General features: G+C 36.1%; 1 protein-coding gene across 5 annotated transcripts in view; it reads left to right on the top strand.

Moving 5' to 3' along the window:
* The window catches only part of DYNC2H1 (dynein cytoplasmic 2 heavy chain 1), a 367,303-nt gene that overhangs the window by 131,088 nt on the left and 212,214 nt on the right, over positions 1 to 24,001 (top strand). For all 5 annotated transcript variants that reach the window (XM_051820199.2, XM_002708539.5, XM_051820207.2 and 2 more), the window contains 9 exons: positions 979 to 1,116; positions 4,705 to 4,818; positions 5,385 to 5,545; positions 7,516 to 7,639; positions 8,452 to 8,573; positions 13,942 to 14,028; positions 17,936 to 18,062; positions 20,083 to 20,224; positions 21,197 to 21,306. In XM_051820199.2, the coding sequence (XP_051676159.2) occupies positions 979 to 1,116; positions 4,705 to 4,818; positions 5,385 to 5,545; positions 7,516 to 7,639; positions 8,452 to 8,573; positions 13,942 to 14,028; positions 17,936 to 18,062; positions 20,083 to 20,224; positions 21,197 to 21,306 (1,125 nt within the window). The remainder of the gene's footprint in view (positions 1 to 978; positions 1,117 to 4,704; positions 4,819 to 5,384; positions 5,546 to 7,515; positions 7,640 to 8,451; positions 8,574 to 13,941; positions 14,029 to 17,935; positions 18,063 to 20,082; positions 20,225 to 21,196; positions 21,307 to 24,001) is intronic.

Here is a 24,001-nt window from a genome sequence, read left to right on the forward strand (position 1 = left end):
CTCTCCTTTTCCTCTCCAAAATATAGCTTTTATTAGTTGAGTAGTAAAGTAGAATTCATTTTAATTGACATAATTTTATTTATCTTGCTTTCTAATAATATATTTTCATTTACATTAAGCTACAATACCTGCTTTGAGGGAGGGTTAATTTCCTGATTTAGTTCTTTACAGTGCTTTGGATAAATTACTTAAAGTTGCTGGATTATTTGGGTCAATAATGGTTGTGTGTGAGTGTATTAAATGTGTAGGTAAAGAATCTCACTTTAGACCTGTTCTCCATGTTTGATGTTCAATAAATTTTGGTTATACTCCTTTTTTGTCATATCTCTCCAAATTTTCTGATTAATTAGTTGACCAAAACTAACTCACATTTTGGAAGAGAATGACTTTTCTCATGTCCTTTCCTTGTATTTACATGGGCCATGGGGTGGGGTAGTATGGTGACTCCATCAGGGTCTAATGAAGTCCAAAGAACAGGTAAAGCGTTTTGAATGATAGCCCACTAGGACTAATTGAAAGGCAGTCTCTTTCAGAAAAGTGGGTCATGGTCAGATAAAATCAAGTCATGTCTGCCACAAAAAAGAATGACCCTTGACATCTTCTGCCCATTTAACTGAAAACTAGAAAAGCTTTACTGAATTTTCCCTTGCTTTCTGTTTTCTCTGATTTAGCTCAGTGGGTAAAATGTGTTTTTAAGTCAGCATTTTAGGTATCAGTTATTTGTCGATCTGTTTAGCTTTACTGTATTGTTTTTAAATGTTTTTCTTAAAATCTCTGGAATCCTTTACTACATTTTTACTGGAGGTAATGTTAAATGAATCCTTATAATTAGTAATAAGAAAAATAATCCACTTGCTAGTGTTTTCTACGTATTTACTTATATACTTGCTTGGTTCTTTCTCATAGGGCTTTATTTACTGTGTGTGCATCAAATTTCTTTTTTTTTTTCTCTTATCAATCAATGTTTCATTGATGCAGGCCGGTGTATCTAAACTAAATGAAGCTAAAGCTCTTGTGGATGAGCTGAACAGAAAAGCTGGAGAACAAAGTGTACTGCTTAAAACTAAGCAAGATGAAGCGGATGCTGCCCTTCAAGAGATCACAATATCAATGCAGGTAATGTTTAGAGTCAGCAAAAGGATGCACAAAATAGGGAGACATTTTGTGCTTGATTATCAGTGTTAATAAACACCACTTTTACTTTTGTAGATTTAAAATATTTGAGCTAGTTAGACTGATGTTATTATGTACTTGAAACTTTGTGGAAGTGCATTGTGTTTTCCCACATTATTCAGAAACATGACTCAGTCCTCTCAGTTGACCATTTATGATGTATTTAAACTCTTTGTATTTTAAATGTGTATGGAAAGTGTCTATGACTGATTTTATTTATGCTTTTCTAGTTAAGTTGGTATTTCCTTTTATTCTTCTTGAAATTCTGTCCTTTAGGCTTTAAGGATTTTCTGTAGGGGTATGTGAGTGTGGAGAGGGGGTTGGATATTAAGTCTAGCATTTAAGACACCGGTTAAGATACCTGCATTGCCCCAATGGAATGCAAATCACCTTGGGAGGACCAAGTGATGGCTTAAGTAATTGGGTCCCTGCTGCCCATATAGAGTACCTGGATTGAGTTCCTTCAGACATTCAGGGAGTGAACCTGTTAGGAAAACTCTCTCTGTTTCTCTGTGTGTTGAATTAAAAAAACAAAAAACAAAAAACAAAAACAAAAACAAGATTTTGTATTCTTTTAAAACTCACAAGATTTACAAAGTAGGTATTTATACTATTGACTTTCATAATGTATTCTATTTTGATCATGCCGCTTTGTAGTCATTGCCTTCTTTTGCTTGAACCCTTTCAAAGGAGATTTCTCTGAGTTCCATCTTTGCCCAGGTGTTTGTTTTTTTATCTCTGCATACTCTTTCCTCTTTCTGGATGGTCTCCATTACATTGCTTTCTACTACCAACTACTTGTACCTGTTGCCAAATCTATCTGTTTTGTCCTTTAGTCATAACCCCTCCTTTGGACTTCAGATTCAAATATCCAGTTACCTCATAAATGTGTCTTCTTTCATTTTTAAATCATGTTTTAACATTTTTACTTATTTATATTTATTTGAAAGGCAGAGAGAAAGAGGGAGTGAAATAGACAGAGTGATCTTCCATTTATTGGTTCATTACCCAAATGCTTTCAATAGCCAGGGCTGAGCCCTACTGAAGTCAGGAACCTGGAGTTCAAGTTCACACTAAATGGGTCCAAGTACTTGAGCCATCATTGCCGCCACTGCCCAGGGTATATATTAGCAGGAAGTTGGAATCCATAGCAGAGCTGATACTTCAAACCAGGCATTCCAGTATGGGATACAGTCATTCCGGATAGCATCTTAAATTCTGTGCTAAATGTTCACCATGAAAAATGTCTTCTTAAAAGCTCTGTTGCGGCCTGCGCCGCGGCTCACTAGGCTAATCCTCCACCTTGCGGCGCCGGCACACCAGGTTCTAGTCCCGGTCGGGGCGCCGGATTCTGTCGCGGTTGCCCCTCTTCCAGGCCAGCTCTCTGCTGTGGCCAGGGAGTGCAGTGGAGGATGGCCCAAGTGCTTGGGCCCTGCACCCCATGGGAGACCAGGATAAGTACTTGGCTCCTGCCATAGGATCAGCGCGGTGTGCTGGCTGCAGCGCACCGGCCGCGGCGGCCATTGGAGGGTGAACCAACAGCAAAGGAAGACCTTTCTCACTGTCTCTCTCTCTCACTGTCCACTCTGCCTGTCAAAGAAAAATAATAAATAAATAAATAAAAATAAAAAATAAATAAAAAGCTCTGTTGCATTACTATTTGAAACACATTCAAAACTGAATTTAGGATTTTACTCTCCCATATTTCTTTCTATAGTTTGTGACTATTAGAAGATAGTTAATTAATTATTCAATCTAGTATTTATACGTGATATTAGACTTCCAGACCTCATCTCTTACATACAATGAATAATTAAATTCTATTAGCTTTACACCCTTGATTATGTCTCAAATACATTTCCTCATCTCTATGTTAGTGACTGTTATGTAGTCTAATGACTCTTTTACTAAAATTAAATTTATCATATTAATATCTGTATCTCAGTTAAAAAGTAAGTGGCATAAAGAGTCTTAAATAACAAAATTGGGGGGCCGGCACCATGGCTCACTTGGTTAATCCTCCGCCTGTGGCGCCAGGACCCCATATGGGCACCAGGTTCTAGTCCTGGTTGCTCCTCTTCCAGTCTAGTTCTCTGCTATGGCCCGGGAGGGCAGTGGAGGATGGCCTGGGTGCTTGGGCCCTTGCGTGCTGCATGGGAGACCAGGAGGAGGCACATAGCATCTGGCTCCTGGCTTCAGACTGGCATGGCACCAGCAGTGGCGGCCATTTGGGGAGTGAGCCAGTGAAGGGAAGACCTTTCTCTCTGTCTCTTTCTCTCACTGTCTGTGACTCTACCTGTCAAATAAAAAAAATTGGAGAACTTAGTAGTTTTGGCTGTGAGTTTGTATCCTTTCCCCTCTGTGTTCTGCCACTCTTTTCCTTACATTAATGATTTCAAGACTCACTAGAAAGCTATAGTAATCAAGGTTATATGATGTTGGTATAGTGTTAGGCAAAGAGATTAATGAAATATCATAGAGTCTGAGTCTAGAAATAGTTTACACTTGCATGGTGAATTACAATACTAATGTGTTATGATTTCAATTAATTGTAGATTCTGATACCCTTGATTTTTGCATTCATGTAATGTTAATACATAATTTTCTTCTAATATTCACTCTGTTTTTCAGACATTTGCCATTATAGTACAAATGTGTTACAATTTCAATTAATTTTTGTCTAATATAAAAGTATAGAAATACAAAATTTTAATGTATATTTTCTCTAAGAATTTTTATTGTCTATTATATTAGAACCAAAGAAGACTGTTGTCTGTTTACTCTCTTATGAAATGGTCATAATAGTAAGGACTATTCTGGATTGTGTCAACTGTTTAGTTTTTTTTTTTTTTTTTTTAAAGATTTATTTATTTGAAGGCAGAGTTTCATAGAGGCAGAGAGAGAGAGAGAGAGAGAAAGGGGGTTGCGGAGAGGTCTTCCATCCGCTGGTTCACTCCCCAGTTGGCCGCAATGGCCGGAGCAGTGCCGATTTGAAGCCAAGAGCCAGGAGCTTCTTCCAGGTCTCCCACATGGGTGCAGGGACCCACGGATGTGGGCCATCCTCTACTCCTTTCCCAGGCCAGAGCAGAGAGCTGGAACAGAAGTGGAATAGCCGGGACTCGAATCGGCACCCATATGGGATGCTGGCACTGCAGGCGACAGCTTTACCTGCTAAGCCACAGCGCTGTCTCCTGTTCAGTGTATTTTATAGTCACTTTTAAACTGTGCATTTCTGACTTGTCTAAATTTTGTGGAGTAGTTATTCATTGCTTTGGTAAGTAGAAAAAAACAGAAATAAGGCATAAGGACTTTTCTGATAGTAAATATAGAATATATGTTTATCACAGCTTTCTCAGGCATTTTGAAAACTCAAATGCTATCAATTCATAATTAATGTTAGAAATACATTTAATAGAAATTTTAATTTGAAAATAAAGTTACATTAAAATTATTTGAAAATATATAACTTTTATATTTTAAATATTGATTGCATTAAAAATTGATTGAGATGGCTTTTAAATATTCCTATAGGATGCTAGTGAGCAAAAAACAGAACTTGAGAGACTGAAACACAGAATAGCAGAAGAAGTTATTAAAATTGAAGAACGAAAAAATAAAATTGATGATGAATTAAAAGAAGTACAGGTAGGTTAAAATTTTTAAGAACAATTTACATTTTGACTATCCATTTTATATATGAACTTAAACATTATTTGTAGTTCAGGTTGTTTTCTAATAGTTTTATCAAATGGATTTCAACCATAATATTACTTAAAAGAAGCAAGAAGGAAACTTGACAGAGAATGTTTGTGAATTAGCTGATGGTAATTTTATAAAGCCTGTTTTCTGTGAGCCATGTTGTTTTGAGTGTAAGAAGAAGTGTGTTATTGATAAATTAAGACAAACCATTCAATTCTTTTTGTCCAAATTTAACTAGATTAGCTAACTAGTAGTATTAAGAGCTGCTTGAAAATTATAAATTGGCTCAAAACAAATTCCATTTTCCAGATGAGATCTGTGCACTTGTAGCAAGAACTCTGCTTTCTCAACCTGAACTCTGTGTATTTTAAAGCATTGTGATACTAGAAGAGATACAATATTATATTGGAATAATAGCATATTTTGAATAAAACAACTGATAGAATTTCTAAAAAGTTAATGCTTCTTTAAAATTATAATTTGAAAGTTAAAACAACCTTTTCCTCTTTTAGCCTTTAGTCAATGAAGCTAAACTAGCAGTTGGAAACATTAAGCCAGAATCTCTTTCAGAAATTCGTTCACTACGCATGCCACCTGATGTAATCAGAGACATTCTTGAAGGAGTTTTAAGGTTGATGGGTATCTTTGATACATCTTGGGTGAGCATGAAAAGGTAAGTTTTTGAAATTTTTTTATTTTTTTTATTTATTTTTTATTTTTTTTTAAAACTTTTATTTAATGAATATAAATTTCCAAAGTACAGCTTATGGATTACAATGGCTTCCCCCCCATAATGTCCCTCCCACCCGCAACCCTCCCCTTTCCCACTCCCTCTCCCCTTCCATTCACATCAAGATCTAGAGAACTTTTTACATGCAGGCCCAAGATCATTTTCTGTTAAACAAGTAAACAAATAAGATATCATCAAATGCCATTTACTATTTTTTTTGTTTAGAAATTAATTTTATTTATTTTTATTTTTATTTTTTTAACCTTTATTTAATGAATATAAATTTCCAAAGTACGGCTTATGGATTACAATGGCTTCCCCCCCCATATCGTCTCTCCCACCCGCATCCCTCCCCTTTCCCACTCCCTCTCTCCTTCCATTCACATCAAGATTCATTTTCGATTCTCTGTATATACAGAAGATCAGTTTAGCATACATTAAGTAAAGATTTCAACAGTTTGCTCCCACACAGAAACATAAAGTGAAAAATACTGTTTGAGTACTAGTTATAGCATTAAATCTCAATGTACAGCACACTAAGGACAAAGATCCTACATGAGGAGTAAGTGCACAGTGACTCCTGTTATTGACTTAACAAATTGACACTCTTGTTTATGGCATCAGTAATCACCCTAGGCTCTTGTCATGAGTTGCCAAGGCTCAAGGCTGTGGAAGCCCCCTGAGTTCACTGACTCTGATAATTTTTAGACAAGGCCATGGTCAAAGTGGAAGTTCTCTCCTCCCTTCAGAGAAAGGTACCTCCTTCTTTGATGACCCATTCTTTCCACTGGGATCTCATTCGCAGAGATCTTTCATTGAGGTGTTTTTTTTTTTTTTTAAGTTTTTGAATTTTTAAAAAATGTTATTTTGGCCATGAATTATGAATTACTACATAATTTTAAATATTATATGAGGGATATTTAAAATTAATGGAGATGTGTTTATGAAAAAACTATCTGTTGACTTAAAAAAGCTTTTGTGCCAAATAAATTTATCCTTTATTTCTGTTTTCTTTGAACAGCTTGACACAACCTCATATTGTTGGTCAAATTGAACTTCATCTATATATAATGGTCTAGTTATTGATTTTGCCCCGAAATTTCAAAATAGTCTATAAAGTCTAATATCAAAATCTGTATATTTCTGTGAGGTTGTTAAAACTCTCAGAAAGGGAGAAAAGGAATGCCTTAAAATCTTCAAAAATGTCCTAAAAATTTAATAATTTATTTGATCCTTAGATAGTAGAGTACTATGATTTTACTGTGATTTACTGAGGAAAATATAGTCAGTGTTCTCAAAGAGTCTTGTATTCTTGGCTAAAATGAAAAGAGAGAGAGAGACAGAGACAGAGATGGAGAGAGTGATTGTGCAACATAAATACTATAAAGGAGATTTAAGCCAGATTGGAAAAGAGTATTAATTAAATATGGGATCTTGCAGCTTCAGGTTTCACCTTATAATAGTGGTGTTGTGGTTTGCATTGCTACAAAATTCTTTGTGTTAGGATTCAGGTCAATGGTAGAGTCCCCTTTATATCTAGAAATGGAAGAGGAGACTTAGGTTAAAGGAGCAGTTTAAAATACCTTTGAAAGAGTCGGAATTTTACATGTCTTAGAACATGAGTACCCTTTAGTTCACAAATAAGTATGGGGGTAGAATAACAGCATTGGGATTCTTTCATATCACTATTGCTCCAGTTTACTCATAGAATATTAGAAAGACTGTTTTGAATCTTTCTAGAACTTACTGTCTATCAAAAATAATGGATATTAAACTAGAAGCTTAAGTTTCTTTGTATTCTACTTTTTGTTAGCTAATGGATTAAAAGTATTATATATACCATTTTCTTAATTTTTTTAAAAAAGCTAGCAAATTTTATTTAATTCCATTTGAATAATGTGCTTCACTTTTAGTTTCCTTGCTAAAAGAGGTGTGAGAGAAGACATAGCAACTTTTGATGCACGAAATATTCCAAAGGAAATAAGAGAGAGTGTTGAAGAACTTCTTTTTAAAAATAAAGGATCTTTTGATCCAAAGGTAATGTTTAAGTTATGCCTTTAGTTTCTTTTTTCTGTATAATTATATTTTATAAATTATACCTTGTCATTATCAGTTATTTAAAACACCTAAAAACTGAAAAAATAAATAAGCGGTAGAAATTATAGTTGAGAAGCATTCACAAGAAGAATTAAATAAACTAGAATCAAGGTTGCAAGAGGAGTTTTGTTATCTGAAGTGGTTTTGGAATCGTAGCATTTACTGCCAATATTAAGAGTTTCTATCATTATTTTTTCCACTTACAACTTCCCTGGTGTATTTTTTATTTGTTTCTTGTCTATTTGTTATATAATGACAAATCTCTATATTAGGATAGTTTCTAATTTCATTGAATAGTTTAAATTAAATGATTTTAATGTTTTTAGATTCCTTAATTAAAATGTTACATATCTTTGAAACCACTATCAGTGCTTTTAAAATAGCTCTTATTTAACAAAGATGTATCACATGTACAATAGAGAAAGAATTGATGCTTAGACATTGTATTGGACTGCACATGTATTCATTATAAATGTAACTAAGAGTGACTATGTCAATAAAACATCTTTACATTAAAACTTTTATGTTCAAATGTTTTTTTTTTTTTTTTTAAGCAGAAATATAGGCCTCATCTCTATGTCTTCTATGTCTCTTAAAATAGCAGTACCCTATATTTTTATTTTAGCTGTAACATAAACTTCATTGTTTGGTTTAAGTTATTAAGTGAATGTCAAAATAAATGTGTTAGATTTAACATTGCTTTTATTTGAAATTAAGTGACTACGTTGAATAACTTCTAACGGATTTTTCAGAATGCTAAGCGTGCCAGTACTGCAGCTGCACCTTTGGCTGCCTGGGTTAAAGCCAATGTTCAATATTCTCATGTCTTGGAACGGATTCAGCCTTTGGAAATTGAACAGGCAGGATTAGAATCGTAAGTGAAATATAAAATATAAATAATTCTAAGCTTTATTTACATCATTATGATTTATTTTGAGTATTTATATTTTTCTGTATTTTAAAAAGGCAGCTGATGATTTTAATATATAAAATGAGTCAAAAATTGAACATTAAAGAGATAAAACAGATAAAGCAATTAGAAGGAAATAGCAGCAGAATCATCTTTTTTTCTACTATTATTATGTTGTTGAAGATATTATTGGTAGAAGTTAAATTAGAAAGAGAAACATTTCACAAAAGAATAATATTATATTGCATAATAAAAGTATTGTATATTTGTTTTTACCTTCTAAGTTCTAGGGAATTTTTAGGACCTATTTTCAAAAAACAGTTTCTTTGGTGGGGGGCGGCTGATGCTGATGCTGTGGTGCAGTGGGTTAATCCTCCACCTGCGGAGCCAGCATCCCATAATGGGCGCCGGTTCTAGTACCGGCTGCTCCTCTTCTGGTCCAGCTCTCTGCTATGGCCTGGGAGAGCAGTAGAGAATGGTCCAAGTGCTTGGGCCCCTGTACTCGGGAGGGAGACCGAGAGCAAGCTCCTGGCTCCTTGCTTCCTATTGGTGCAGATCCGTCACTTGTGGACATTTGGACAGTAAACCAGCGGAATGAAGACCTTTTCTCTCTGTCTCTTCCTCTTACTGTCTGTAACTCTACCTCTCAAATAAAGAAATAAAATATTTAAAAAATAAAAAAAACAATTTTGGGCAGATAGTGGTAAGATTTAACCATATACTATTGGAGCTTAATGTTCCAATTTGCTATTATTACTAAGTAAGCATTGTATTTTATCTTTTTTCTTCTGTATGTAGAACAAGACATTTATTATGTTCTTTTTTTTAACTTTTATTTAATGAATATAAATTTCCAAAGTACAGCTTATGGATTACAATGGCTTTTTCACCCCCATAACTTCCCTCCCACCCGTATTATGTTCTTGATTGTTTACTGTTTGACATTACCTTTTTTTTTTTTTTTTTGACAGAGAGATAGAGGTAGAGACAGAGAGAAAGGTCTTCCTTTACCGTTGGTTCACCCTCCAATGGTCGCTGCGACCGGGGCACCACGCTGATCCGAAGCCAGGAGCAAGGTGCTTCTTCTGGTCTCCCATGCGGGTGCAGGGCCCAAGCACTTGGGCCATCCTCTACTGCTCTCCCGGGCCACAGCAGAGAGCTGGACAGGAAGAGGGGCAACCGGGACAGAATCTGGCGCCCCGACTGGGACTAGAACCCGGTGTGCTGGCGCCGCAGGCGGAGGATTAGCCTATTGAGCCACAGTGCTGGCCTGACATTACCTTTTAATTTCCCATTCTGTAGAAAGAAATCTTAGCTTTTAAACTTCTTAATTTGCTTAGTATAATTACTTGAAATTTTTTTAAATCATATTAAATGCTTACATTATTTTGATTATTTTTTAAAATTTTATTTATTTATTTATTTTTACTTTTATTTTTTGACAGGCAGGGTTAGACAAGTGAGAGAGAGAGAGAGAGAGACAGAGAGAAAGGTCTTCCTTTTTCCATGGTTCACCCCCCAAGTGGCCGCTATGGCCGGTGTGTTGCGCCAATCCGAAGCCAGGAGCCAGGTGCCTCATCCTACTCTCCCATGTGGGTGCAGGGCCCAAGGACCAGGCCATCCTCCACTGCACTCCCAAGCCACAGCAGGGAGCTGGCCTGGAAGAGGAGCAACCGGGACAGAATCCGGCACCCCGACCGGGACTAGAACCCCGTGTTCCGGTGCCGCAGGCGGAGGATTATCCTAGTGAGCCGTGGTGCCAGCCATACATTATTTTGATTATATATTTTTCACAGCTGAGACATATTTTATCAATATATTTCCTTTTTTGTACAGCTCATTTTTATTAGTAACATTTACTTCATTTTTATTTAAAAATTTTATGTATTTATTAAAGATTTATTTATTTATTTGAAAGTCAGAGAGTTGCAAAGAGAGAGAGAGAGGTCTTGCATCCGCTGGTTTACTCCCCAATTGGCCACAGGAGCTGTAGTTTTGCCAATCCAAAGCCAGGAGCCAGCAGCTTCCTCCAGGTCTCCCACATGGGTACAGGGCCCAAGGACTTGGGCCATCTTCTACTGCTTTCCTAGGCCATAGCAGAGAGCTGGATCGGAAGTGGAGAAGCCATGGACTGGCACCCATATGGGATGCTAGCACTGCAGGCGGTGGCTTACGCCACAGCGCCAGCCCCTAAAAAATTTATTTATTTACTTTAAAGTAGAAGTGATCTTTTTAAAATTTTTACTTATTTCACTGCCCAGTGAAATTTGAGAGATCCCACTAGCCTATCTTTTAGAGTCCAGTGCTACTGTTGAGAAGTCTGATGCTGTTTTGTTCCTCAAATGTTTTGTTTGTTATCTCATTTTTTCTCTATGATAGGATTTTCATTTCTGGCATTGTAAATTATACAGTTTGTTGTGGTAGATACTTACTGTTTATGTTTAGTTATAGAAATTCATGTGTGTCAGTTCTGGAATAGTTTAGTGTATTCCTTTGATAATTTCTTTCTATTCCTCTGTCATCATTTGGAATGCTTTTGATTTGTATATTAGTAGAATCACCATTCAAAATGTGTTAAGAGGCCGGCACTGGGGCTCACTAGGCTAATCCTCCACCTGCGGCGCCAGCACACCGGGTTCTAGTCCCGGTTGGGGCGCCGGATTCTGTCTTGGTTGCTCCTCTTCCAGTCTAGCTCTGTACTGTGGCCCGGGGGTGCAGTGGAGGATGGCCCAAGTGCTTGGGCCCTGCACCTGCATGGGAGACCAGGAGAAGCACCTTGCTCCTGGCTTCGGATCAGTGCGGTGCGCCGGCCACAGCGGCCACTGGGGAATGAACCAAGGGACAAAAGAAGACCTTTGTCTCTCTCACTGTCCACTCTGCCTGTAAAAAATATATATATATACATATATATATGTATATATGGTTGTGATTGTTCTATCTGTAATTATGTCAACATTAAAATTAAGAAAAAAGAAATAAAATAACATATTGTGTTATAAACAGCAAGTCTTCAAGTAGGTTGATTCCATCGAAAATACACTAATTACTTTCTTCATTTTCAATTTGTCTGCAAGTTAATTGCTCCCTGAACACAAGATAGCTGCTAAACTGATATATAGTTGAAGGAAAGCAGGTATTTCTTCTCTGTGCACCTTTTTATGAGAATACACCTCTTTGTAAGGAAAATAAAGGCTTTCTGAAAAGGCTCTCAGCAGATATTTTTACTTTGCCCCTGTTTTCCTGTTATGTATCATGATAATATAGATCAGTATCTACCAGCCTAAGTGAGAAAGGCATATACACCAAAGTAGATCTGAGACTCTGTCAGTATCCTCAGAAAAGAAAATGGCTTTGTGCATGTAGGTGGGCATGTTGTCTTCATTTTCATTGTCTGAAATTCTTATTAGTATTTTATTAGATAGTTGGAATAATATTGTTATATGTTCTTGTAACTTTAACAGTTATAAGGTTCCACTAGCAATTATGACATCTTTGGAAAAAACAGAGAAAGGCCCCCCTTCTGGGATGATACTTTGTCCCATATTTCAAGTGTGTAGTGTATAAATGCCCAGCAGTAACAATAGCTCTGCTTAGTTTCCCTGTCTTTTGTTTTCATTTCTCAGTTGTATCTTCTAGGCATTGTACTAGTATTTTTTTTTTTTTTTTGCTGTCCTGCCTGTAATTTTCAAAATTTTGTTATTTTCTTTGAAGTTGTCTTTTTTAAAAAGTAGCATCATCTTGTTTCCCACATGAAATAGAATCTCTGAAGACATTACCGTTTTTTAAAATAGTTATTTTATTTCATTAGAAAGCAGAGTTCTAGAGAGAGAGAGAGAGGTCTTCCATCCACTGATTCAATCCCCAGATGGCCACAATGGCCATGGCTAGGTTAGGCTGAAGCCAGGAGCCAGGGACTTCCTTCAGGTCTACCATGTGGGTGCAGGGCCCCAATCAGTTGGGCCATCCTCTGCTGCTTTCCCAGGCGTATCAGCTGGAAACTGAGTTGGAAGTACAGTGGCTAAGACTCAACCAGAGCCCATATGGGATGCTGGTGCTGCAGCTGGTGGTTTAACAATGCTGGCCCTACCGTTTTTTGTTTCTTTGTTTCTTTGTTTTTTGTTTTTAAACTTTGCTCTTTTGATTCCCTCTTCCTTTTGGATTTGCTTTGGTCTTTTTCAAGTTAGGAACCTTTTTTTTTTTTTTTTAAGATTTGATTTATTTATTTGACAGGTACAGTTACAGTGAGAGGGAGACAGAGAGAAGGGTTTTCCATCAGCTGGTTCACTCCCCAGGTGGCTGCCAGAGCTGGGTCAATCTGAAGCCAGGAACCAGGAGCTTCTTCCTGGTCTCCCACGTGGGTGCAGGGGCCCAAGCATTTGAGCCATCTTCTAATGCTTTCCCAGGCCATTGCAGAGAGCTGGATAGGAAGAACAGCCAGGACTCGAAGTGAGCCCATATGGGATGTCTGTTAGTGATTGTGAAGTACTGGAAATCTCACTGCACTCTTAGTGTTTTTCCTGGGCTACTGAGCTTCACTGTAGGCGATCAGTGAACACTGGTTACTTGATAGCAACGCCTCAATACTTGGGGTGATTTAAGGAGATGGAAATGGATATTAGTCGTTTTTCTCTGAAAGAATCCTCATGTCTTCTGTGCTGGGTGTGCATAGTGGTGGATAGAGATGGGTTATTCATAAGCTAAACTTGCAACATTTTAGGTTAAAGGATAGTCTATAGTCTCAGGGGGAGGAGGGAGTCTGAGGTCATACCATAATACCAGCAATTAAGCAGTCCTCTATATTTATCTTAACTGTTAACTTCAGAGGTTCCTGTTGTCTATCTTTTTTAGCATTTTGGGATTTTGTTTTTCTTGTACAAGAGTAGTGTTTTATGTTCTGATAGGTCAGTTATTACTTTTCAAAATGTTATTGAAATTTCTCCTTTGCCTTAATTTTATCTTTCATCATCTTTATATATTCATGTGTACACATATGTCACAAACACATAGGTGTATGTGTATTCACACACACGTCAGTAGTGTTAAGAGAGGATGAGAAGACAAATGAATATATTTGATCTGCTACTTTTATTTAGTTATCTTCATGCAAAATAATTTTTAAATATAGGTTACCAGCAATGATATGGTTCAAAAGATACAGTTCAACTTTTAGCATTGCTTTCTAAATTAAATTGTAAGCAAAGGTGCTATATTATTGAACTAGTGACAATTTTCATTGTTTATATACTTATTGCAAGGTTATATTTTATGTTGCTGTTGCTTATTGTTAATATTTAAAATAGAATTACTATTCTAATATTGAGTTATATTTTAGGAATTTGAGGAGAACTGAAGATAGAAAAAGGAAACTAGAGGAGCTTCTTAATTCTGTTGGTCAAAAGGTATCAGAACTGAAAGAAAAGTAAGTTACATTTTGAGTTGTATTTTGGGTATATGAAACATATCGTGAAATGATTTTTTAAAAAAATTTAAAAAGCCGAGTTGTGATCTCTATTTATACTTCTTTTTTGTGATTTGTCACTCTGAAGGTGGGAAGAATGTATCATAATATAAGAGGTACCCCTTTTTAAAGAAACTTTTTGGCAATAGTAAAACTCAAACTTGTATTGGATATTCCACACACTAAAGTGAAAATCGAGTAAGAGGAAATGTGAATGTAATGTGTAGAATGTTTAAACTTGACATATTGTTTTTTTTTTCTTTAATATTGTCCTCCTTTATGTTTGTTGATGTTAGGGGATTCTGTATTCTATAATCTTCTTAAGGATATATTATCATTTGAATAATTCTATTAATGTTGTTTCTACTGGACTTGAAAACAAATTTCTTCATTCAAATAGTATACTACAAGGACAATCTGTGAATATGTTTAGTCTTAAAGCCTTTGATGTATCTCTTGATCCCTGTGATTACTATTTAGTATGTGATAGAAAATATTTGTATGAGAATGAATGTTGGGACCTTTCCATTTAAAATGTATAAAGGTTTGAAAGCTGGAAAATATATGATTAAATATAATAAATGTTAATGGTTCAGGGAATATTTGTTTTTTTCCTTCTCTCCATCCACACATGCATACACATATGAGAGCACTTCAAAAGTTCATGGAAAATTTATTGTGGTGCCATAAAACATGAACTTTTTGAAAAATGCATATATATATATAGAGAGAGAATTTTATATATAGTATATATTTATAAAGAATCATGGAAACATATTGGCAGAGAAAAAAGCAAACCAAAAAGAAAACTTCCAATATATAACCCCAGTGTTTTCAATACTCCTGAACAATTTTTTATGTTAATAAAAACATAGGAAAGAAATCATGTTGTTTTCTTCCAGGTATTATTAGAGAAATATAAAGAAAATAAAAATGATATATTGTTTTCAGTGTCATATACTTACCATCAGTACTAAGTATTCAACTCATTTTCAAATGTTTACTGAGTAATTAGCATATGGCATCAATGTTTCAACTTCATTCAACTTTGTTAGTCACTGTGTCAAATGTTCTATTAGGATGTGTCATGTGTGTTCCTTGTAGTAATGCTGAGATGTAGATATAGTCTTCTATTTTGCATATTAAGAATGTTTACCCTAGAGAGGCTTATTTGCATAAATTTGAGTATCTAGAAAATGATAAAGCCCGCATTAGATGCTAGATTTATGTAATTCCTCTTGACATTCTTAAACACTATACCATACTACCAACATTTTAGAAAGATTATTAGAAAAACCTTTAGAATTAACTTCTAATTTTAAGATAGAATGACATTTTCCATGATAGATTCATTATCAAAAATGAACTATTACCAAGTATTATGCTTTTACATATCATGATCCATAGTTCGGTTTAATTAATTGGGCTGTGACATTCTTATTTTCTTGTATATCAAGAAATAATAAGGGAATTAAAAATAAGTATGATCTACCATTTTTATTTTCTAATCTGACAAAATTAAAGAGATGTTTGACACTTTTATATAATTTGTGCATCCATAAGGTGTACTGAGAGTTCTTGTGGTTAATAGATATCTAGTTTTCTATTTCCAGATTCTACAGTAGGACCATCTAATGGAACTAGATGAGATTATAGGAAAGTTCTAAAGTCTGTGCTGTCCAGTATGGTAGCCAGTAGTTGTATGTGGTATTGAGTGCTTGCATCTTGTAGTGTGTGTAGTTTGACTAAGAAATTGAATTTTTAATTTTATTTATCTTTAGCTTAAGTTTAAACCACATGTGGCTAGTGACTACCATATTGAACAACTCAGCTCTAAACCTTTTTGTCTAAGGGAGGGAAGAAGAGGGCAGAGAAGCAATAAAATATACTGTATGTGAAGTGTGTGGAACTTAATATCAGATACATCTGTGAATGAATTTTTTTTTTCTTTTTTTTTTTTTTTTTTGACAGGCAGAGTGGACAGTGAGAGAGAGAGACAGAGAGAAAGGTCTTCCTTTGCCGCTGGTTCACCCTCCAATGGCCGCCGCGGCCGGCGCGCTGCGGCCGGCGCACCGCGCTGATCCGATGGCAGGAGCCAGGAGCCAGGTGCTTTTCCTGGTCTCCCATGGGGTGCAGGGCCCAAGCACCTGGGCCATCCTCCACTGCACTCCCTGGCCACAGCAGAGGGCTGGCCTGGAAGAGGGGCAACCGGGACAGAATCCGGCGCCCCAACCGGGACTAGAACCCGGTGTGCCGGCGCCGCAAGGCGGAGGATTAGCCTAGTGAGCCGCGGCGCCGGCCCCTGTGAATGAATTTTAAATCCTGTACTGATTATTGGGGAGACCTTGTGCAATAAACTCTCTTGGGTACAAGTTTTCATATCTGTAACATGAGAATTACAATACTTATTTTAAACTGTTTATATTAGGTACTAAATGACATGCCTTTTTTTTTTTTTTTTGGATGCTAGGCAACATCCTGAGCATATTATAGGCAATTGAACACTTATTCAACTGTGTAATCATGCAGAATATTGCTCTTATGTTTAATAAAATAATAAAACTGTGCAAGTACTTTTCAAGGAAAACGATTTAAAAAGAGTTATAAATTTTGGCAACTGGATATATAGGGAGAAATCATTTATAATGGACTGGATATTTGAATTGAATGCTGAAATTTTATTTGTGTTACATACATATTTGAGGAATTAAGCTAAGAAATGAGGTAGGGATGAGGAAGTAGTTGGAATATATTCTGGGAAACTGAAGCATTCTGAAAAACACAGAAGATAAATGATATTAACATTTTCTGAGAATATGAAATTTTTCACATGTTGACATAGTTTGCTGCTGTGGCATAGAAAGAAGTAAACCTAAGAATATAGGTTGGATTAGTCTTTTTTTTTTTTTATTTTTTGACAGGCAGAGTGGACAGTGAGAGAGAGAGACAGAGAGAAAGGTCTTCCTTTGCCGTTGGTTCACCCTCCCTCCAATGGCCACCACGGCCGGTGCACTGTGGCCAGCACAGCGCGCTGATCCAAAGCCAGGAGCCAGGTACTTCTCCTGGTCTCCCATGGGGTGCAGGGCCCAAGCACTTGGGCCATCCTCCACTGCACTCCCTGGGCAAAGCAGAGAGCTGGCCTGAAAGATGGGCAACCGGGACAGAATCCGGTGCCCCGACCGTGACTAGAACCCGGTGTGCCGGCGCTGCAAGGCGGAGGATTAGCCTAGTGAGCTGTGGCGCCGGCCATGGATTAGTCTTAAGATTGGGTTAGTCTTAGGTCACGACCCATTATCATATTGTGAAAATTATATATAATGCAGTATGGTACAGAGGCCCTATCAAGTTATTTATTTATTTATTTATTTTTGACAGGCAGAGTGGATAGTGAGAGAGAGAGACAGAGAGAAAGGTCTTCCTTTGCCATTGGTTCACCCTCCAATGGCCGCCGCGGCTGGCGCGCTGCGGCTGGCGCACCACGTTGATCCAAAGCCAGGAGCCAGGTGCTTATCCTGGTCTCCCATGCGGGTGCAGGGCCCAAGTACTTGGGCCATCCTCCACTGCACTCCCTGGCCACAGCAGAGAGCTGGCCTGGAAGAGGGGCAACCGGTACAGAATCCAGTGCCCCGACCGGGACTAGAACCCGGTGTGCCGGCGCCGCAAGGTGGAGGATTAGCCTGTTGAGCCACGGTGCTGGCCCCCCCATCAGGTTTTTTAAGGTAGAATATGACACACTTTAAATGTATGTATTGGTATATTTGTACACAAATATTATTTAATTGTGGCATAATAGTTTAATACCTATGGACAATTTTATTAAAATTCTCTTAAATCCTTTTCTTTAATTCAAATTTTAATGTTTTCATAGATTTCAGAGCAGGACTTCAGAAGCTGCCAAGCTTGAAGCTGAAGTGAGCAAAGCACAGGAAACAATCAAAGCTGCAGAAGTGTTAATTAATCAGCTTGATAGGGAACACAAAAGATGGAATGCACAGGTTTGTCTGAGAGAATGGTCATAAGGAATTTTTTTTTTTTTTAATTACAGGAAACCTATAATGTAGTTTGTTTGCTACAAAACAAAAAGGAGGAGTGGGTGTTTGGTGCAGAGGTTAAGATACTACTTGGAACTCCTATGTTTCATATGCTAGTGCCTGGTTTAAGTCCCAGCTCCACTTCCCATCCTGCTTCCTGCTAATGTACACCGTGAAAGTCAGAGGACTATAACTCAAGTACTTGGGTCCCTGCACTAGTGTGGAAAGATCTGGATTGAGTTCTTGGTTCCTGGTTTCCACCTGGCCTCGACCTGACTCTTGTGGTTACTAGGGGAGTGAACCAGTGGATGGATGATTTCTGTCTCTCTGCCTTTTATTTATTTTTTATTAGCAATCATCATGCCTCACATAAACCTCATTGGCTACAATACTACCACTGTGCAAAGCTTCTCTCAGCTTTTCAAGTACATGAAAATAAATAACTAGAAAAGTTTTAAAAATCCATTCACCGTATTTTTTAAAGGAAATACTCATTAACTTGCATTGGCTCCAGATAAATAATCTAGCTATAAATGATCATTAAGCAAAGTATCTTTATATGAATTGATTTTACGCAAAACAGCCTCTTTTTTTTGTGAGTGTGTGTGATTTATTTATTCGAAAGGTAGAGTTAGAAAGGGAGAGACAGACACAGAGAGAGATATCTTCCATCTGCTGGTTCACTCCTCCATGGCTGCAATGGCTGGAGCTGGACCGATCTGAAGCCAGGAGCCAGGAGCTTGATTCAGGTCTCCTACATAGATGCAGGGGCCCAGAATTTGGGCCATCTTCATCTTCATCACTGCTTTTATGCTTCAATACTGTTGGTCATTTATTTTCCCTTGAAATATCTTATTATTCATATTTTGTCTTATCTCTCTTTCCTTCAAGCAGTTGGATTTCTTCCCTCACTTGATTCTTTTCAACTGCTCACCCAGTGTTGATTGTCTTTGGTATCCCCTTCCGCAACTACTTTTCTAAAACTATTCTGGAATTACCTCATCTAGCCTTTTATTTCTTGTATCTTGATAATGATCAGAGCTGTTATATCTATACTTCTGAGTTTTAAAATTGTGTTTACAATTACACTTTTCGTATTTAGTTGTCTTTCAATAACTCAAACCTAACAACACAACTAAATAAGCATTTTTTTTTCTCATTCCAATTCTCCTCATTCCAATTTTCCTTTATTTCTTGTTTTACTATAGCTGTAGTTCTTCCAGGTATTGGAACTAAAAACATATGGGCTGTGACTTTTCCTTGCTTGCTCTATCAATTTACAAATATTTATTTTTGTCTTCCATGTTTAATGCCCATGTTTTTCTTTTCTTATCTGGATTCTCCTCATTTGTCTTCTAGCTATATGACCCTTTAATTAGTCCCTACTTCATTTTTTGGGTGATTTATATTTCTTAAAACCTAGTCTGATTATATTACTCATTACCTGCTTTAACACTTTCAGTGACTCATGACACAGGTCAAAATAGAAACTCCTTTATGTTACATGAAAAACTTCCCCTAATCTGTCCAATAAACTCTACTCTGTCCCTTCATTCTTTTTTGCATCAGTGCTCTTTCTACATAGTGCTGGGCTTTGTCCATGTTAAACTTTTCACTAGTGAGACTCTATTTTTGTTTTGTGTCTCTGATTAAACTGTGCATCTTAATTTTATTTTACAAGTAATACAAATTCACAACATTAACTGTGATCAAGATGAAAGTTCTGCACTCATGAATATTAGGAACTCTCAGTGACAAAGTGTATTTATTTCTAAAAATATTAGGATTTCATACTTTAAAAACAATCACAGCAAGTTCTGAGGTGTACTGATATTTTTACACTTGATCACTGTTTTCAGCATAGGAGGTTTATTGATTACTTAAACCATGATATTTTCTGCACAGTCAAAGCTCCATGACATTACTATTTTCTTCTGTGTTAGAATCTATCCATAAATCTCTCTCTCTCTCTTTTATCCCCCAGGTTGCAGAGATAACAGAGGAGTTAGCTACTCTTCCTAAAAGAGCTCAACTAGCTGCTGCATTTATTACATATCTTTCTGCTGCTCCTGAATGTCTGAGAAAAGCCTGCTTGGAAGAGTGGACCAAATCAGCTGGTCTTGAAAGTTTGTATTTAGTTATTCATAAATTTGAAATTTAAATATATTAAAAATGCATTTTTTTTAATTTAGAGGAAAGGTTTATTGTTGGGTGGGGGAAGCCTGATGGGTAAAATGCATATTTTGACCTCTATTATTTTACTCTTTTGTAAGTGGAGCAAATTTTCTGTAAGTTATAAGGATACTGTAGGTATAATTTCTCAATAATTTTCTGAATTCCACATTTTTAAAAAGATTTATTTATTTACTTATTTGAAAGGAAGAGCCAGAGAGAGAGAGAGAGAGAGATACGGAGAGGGGAAGGGAGGGAGTGAGAGAGAGGTCTTCCATCTGCTGCTTCACTCCTCAGATGGCCACGATGGCTGGAGCTGGGCTGATCTGAATCCAGGAGCCAGGAGCTTCTTCTAGGTCTTCCACGCGGGTGCAGGGACCCAAGGACTTGGACCATCTTCTACTGCTTTCCCAGGCCATAGCAGAGAACTGGATCTGAAGTAGAGTAGCTGGCACCAAACGTGCCCATAAGGGATGCCAGCACTGCAGGTGGCGGTTTTACCCTCTATGGTACAGCACCACCCCCAAATTCCACATATTTTTGTTAGTTGTTTAATTGTGATTCTTCTCCTAAACCACTTTAAGAAACTGAGACCTTGGAATTATTTTTGATACTGCATGAATGCAATTAAGCATTTTATTTTTTCTCAATAATTTTATATTGTAAGATGAGCTATAGAATCTCCAAAATTTCATTTTTATTTTGTGTTTTTACCAAATTATTAAACTATTTAGCTGAGTTCTATTCCTCTTCACTTTTAAAAAAAATTGCTTTTTTCCGTTTGGGTTCAGGTGTTAAATATAGAAAAATGGATTTCAAATTAAAGATTTCATAGGCCTTTTTTTTAGTGATTTTACCTTTTTTCCCTTCTCTTTATCTGGTATAAGATTATTGTAGTGAAGTATTATTGGTATCTAACTTTTTAGAATTTGATCTGAGGAAATTTCTTTGCACTGAAAGTGAACAGTTAATTTGGAAGAGTGAAGGCCTACCATCAGATGACCTCTCTATAGAAAATGCTCTTGTTATATTGCAGGTAATTATTCTATTTTAATTTTCTCATTAAAAATGTTTTCTTTTCAGGCTTCCTACAAGAAATATATTCTTTGAATTCTTGGGCTTTCATAATGATTGTTTTGGTGGTTACATAAAAGTAGAAAGATTTTGTTAATGAAACTCAGTTTATGATTTTGTTAGCAAATGTATAATTTTAGTAATCAATTTTTTCTTGTTATAAAAGTATAAATTAAATTGATATTATTCTGCTGCCAAAATATTCCCAATTAAACTTCTTCAATAGAAATGTTTTAGGAATACCTGATTCATTGGTTTGCATATTTCCTTCATTGAAGTGTATGACTTTATAAATTTTATCTTTTTGTTTTCTTTTTTTGAAAACATTATAGAAAGTGAAGATACATTTTGTTAGAGATGGCCATGTGCATATTTGGGAAATTTGTTCTTTCACATAGTATACATATTCCAAGTGGCGTTGGTTAAAGTTGATCAGTAATCTTATTGGCCATGAATGGGAACATCAACTTCAAAGCCATCTACCCAACAGATTATTAGCTTGATTTTTATTATTAACTTGGCTTGCCTTTGTGATAGGAACTTGAAAGACATTTTCCCTCCCTCGCTAATGTAAATTTTTTTCTGTTCCTTCTATCTCAATAGCTTTTACCTAGAAATAAAAGTGTTTTTACTTTCTTTGTAACACTTATCCCTTCCCACCAACACACCCTTTCCTTATTTATTAATCCTGTAGTCTCAAAAAAAGCATGAATGTTAATGTTTCTCTTTAGGAAATATTAACAGTAATATATGACTCATGTTTTGGGTCCTATTCATTTTTGAATAATTTATTCCAAGCTGATTTTACTTTGGCTTGTTACGTTGGTATCTTACCAGTAAAGAAGTTGAATAGTTTTCCCTTCTTTTAATTTGATTTGGCCTGTTTTTTAATTTACCATTTAGATAGTTCTTATCATTATTTTGAAACTGGAATTACACATTTGTAAGTACTAAATTCATTGCATTATACTAACTTAAATACTTTTTCATTATATTTGTTATTCTTTCCCCAAGATTTTATAATTATCTCTTCTACTTGTTTAAGTAATCCAAGAAAACTGTTGTTAGCAGATTAAAAAAAATAATAATTTAGGAATTCTCTTTGTAGTCCGAAGAAACCAAAGGGATATCTTTTATTTATTTTTTTTTATTTAGTAAATGTGAATTTACAAAGTGCAACTTTTGTATTGTTGTGGCCCCCACTCAACCTCCCTCCCTCCCGTGGTCCTCCCCCTCCCACTCCCTCTCCCATCCCACCCTTCATCAAGTTTCATTTTCAGTTACCTTCATATACAGAAGATCAACTTAGTATACACTAAGCAAGGATTTCAACAGGCTGCACTCACACAACCGCACAAGGTATAGGGCATTGTTCAACTAGTAGTGTTGTTTTTAAGTTTCATAGTAAAACACATTAAGGACAGAGATCCTATGTGGGGAGCCTATACCCAGTGACTCCCGTTGTTGATTTAACAATTGGCACTCTTATGTATGACATCAGCAATCACCCGAGACTCTTGCTATGAGCTGTATAGGCTATGGAAGCCCCTTGAGTTCACCAACTCTGAACTTGTTTAGTCAAGGCCATATCACAGTGGAGGTTCCTTCCTCCCTTCAGAGAAAGGTGCCTCCCTCCTTGTTGGCCTGTTCCTTCTGCTGGGGTCTTGTTCACCAGGATCTTTCATTTAGACTGTTTTTTGCCACCGTGTCATGGCTTCCCATGCCTGTGAGACTCTCATGGACCTTTTAGCCAGATCAAAGGGATATCTTTTAGAAGAAAAATATTGCAGAATAATTATTTTTTACTGATAGTTGAAAATACTTAATTCTGTATTTTCTGAATTGTCTTTCATATAAATATGGGGAAATTGCCTTTGAGGTAAATTTTAATAATAAAGTCAGATTTATTTTATACTTAATATTCCCAAGTTTTTTTAGGTATTTATGTGCACTTATATGACAAAACAGTAACCACTATGAAAAATTTCTTGAGGTGATTGATTATTTTGTTGAAATGTATTTATGATTATTTTTAATTCAAGGGAAACTCGATATGAAATAACATAGTTAGGAGGGTAAATAGGACGTCTCTGACATCTACTCATTAACATCCCTCTACAGTTACTTGTATATACTAGTGGGGTTTCTGAGAAGTATTCTTGGAAAAGATGCCTAGGCTTGATAAATAAGATGTATTTTTGATTCAGCAAAGATATATATCAAGGCTTGTGGCTTTTCAACAATTTTATTGAAGGTAGAAAAAAGATTTTGTATATAAAAATATTCCTTTAATGGTCTAACAAGCTTGCTTACAATTCTTATATTTAGATAAAACTAGCTGTTGAAGTACAAGCATTATCTGGGAGAAGAAATAGTAAAATTTTTATCTACCATTAGCCTCATACCAAGAATTCATTTTATTATGTTAGCAGAAAGCTTATATGATCTATGTCTTAGCAACATGGGAAAAAAAAAAAGTGGCCTGTGGCCTGGGTTGGCAATAAATTACAAATTTTTTTTAATTGGGCAACTCAGTGGATAATGGAGAGTAATAAGGCTGTTAGAAACTATGGGGAAAGAGAAGTGAAAATATCCAGAAAAAAGATGGAAACAATAACTGATTTAAATTTTAGAATTTATGTACATTTTTTGTTATC

Source organism: Oryctolagus cuniculus, chromosome 1 (assembly GCF_964237555.1).
Source record: "Oryctolagus cuniculus chromosome 1, mOryCun1.1, whole genome shotgun sequence".
NCBI classification, from domain to species: Eukaryota; Metazoa; Chordata; class Mammalia; order Lagomorpha; family Leporidae; genus Oryctolagus; species Oryctolagus cuniculus.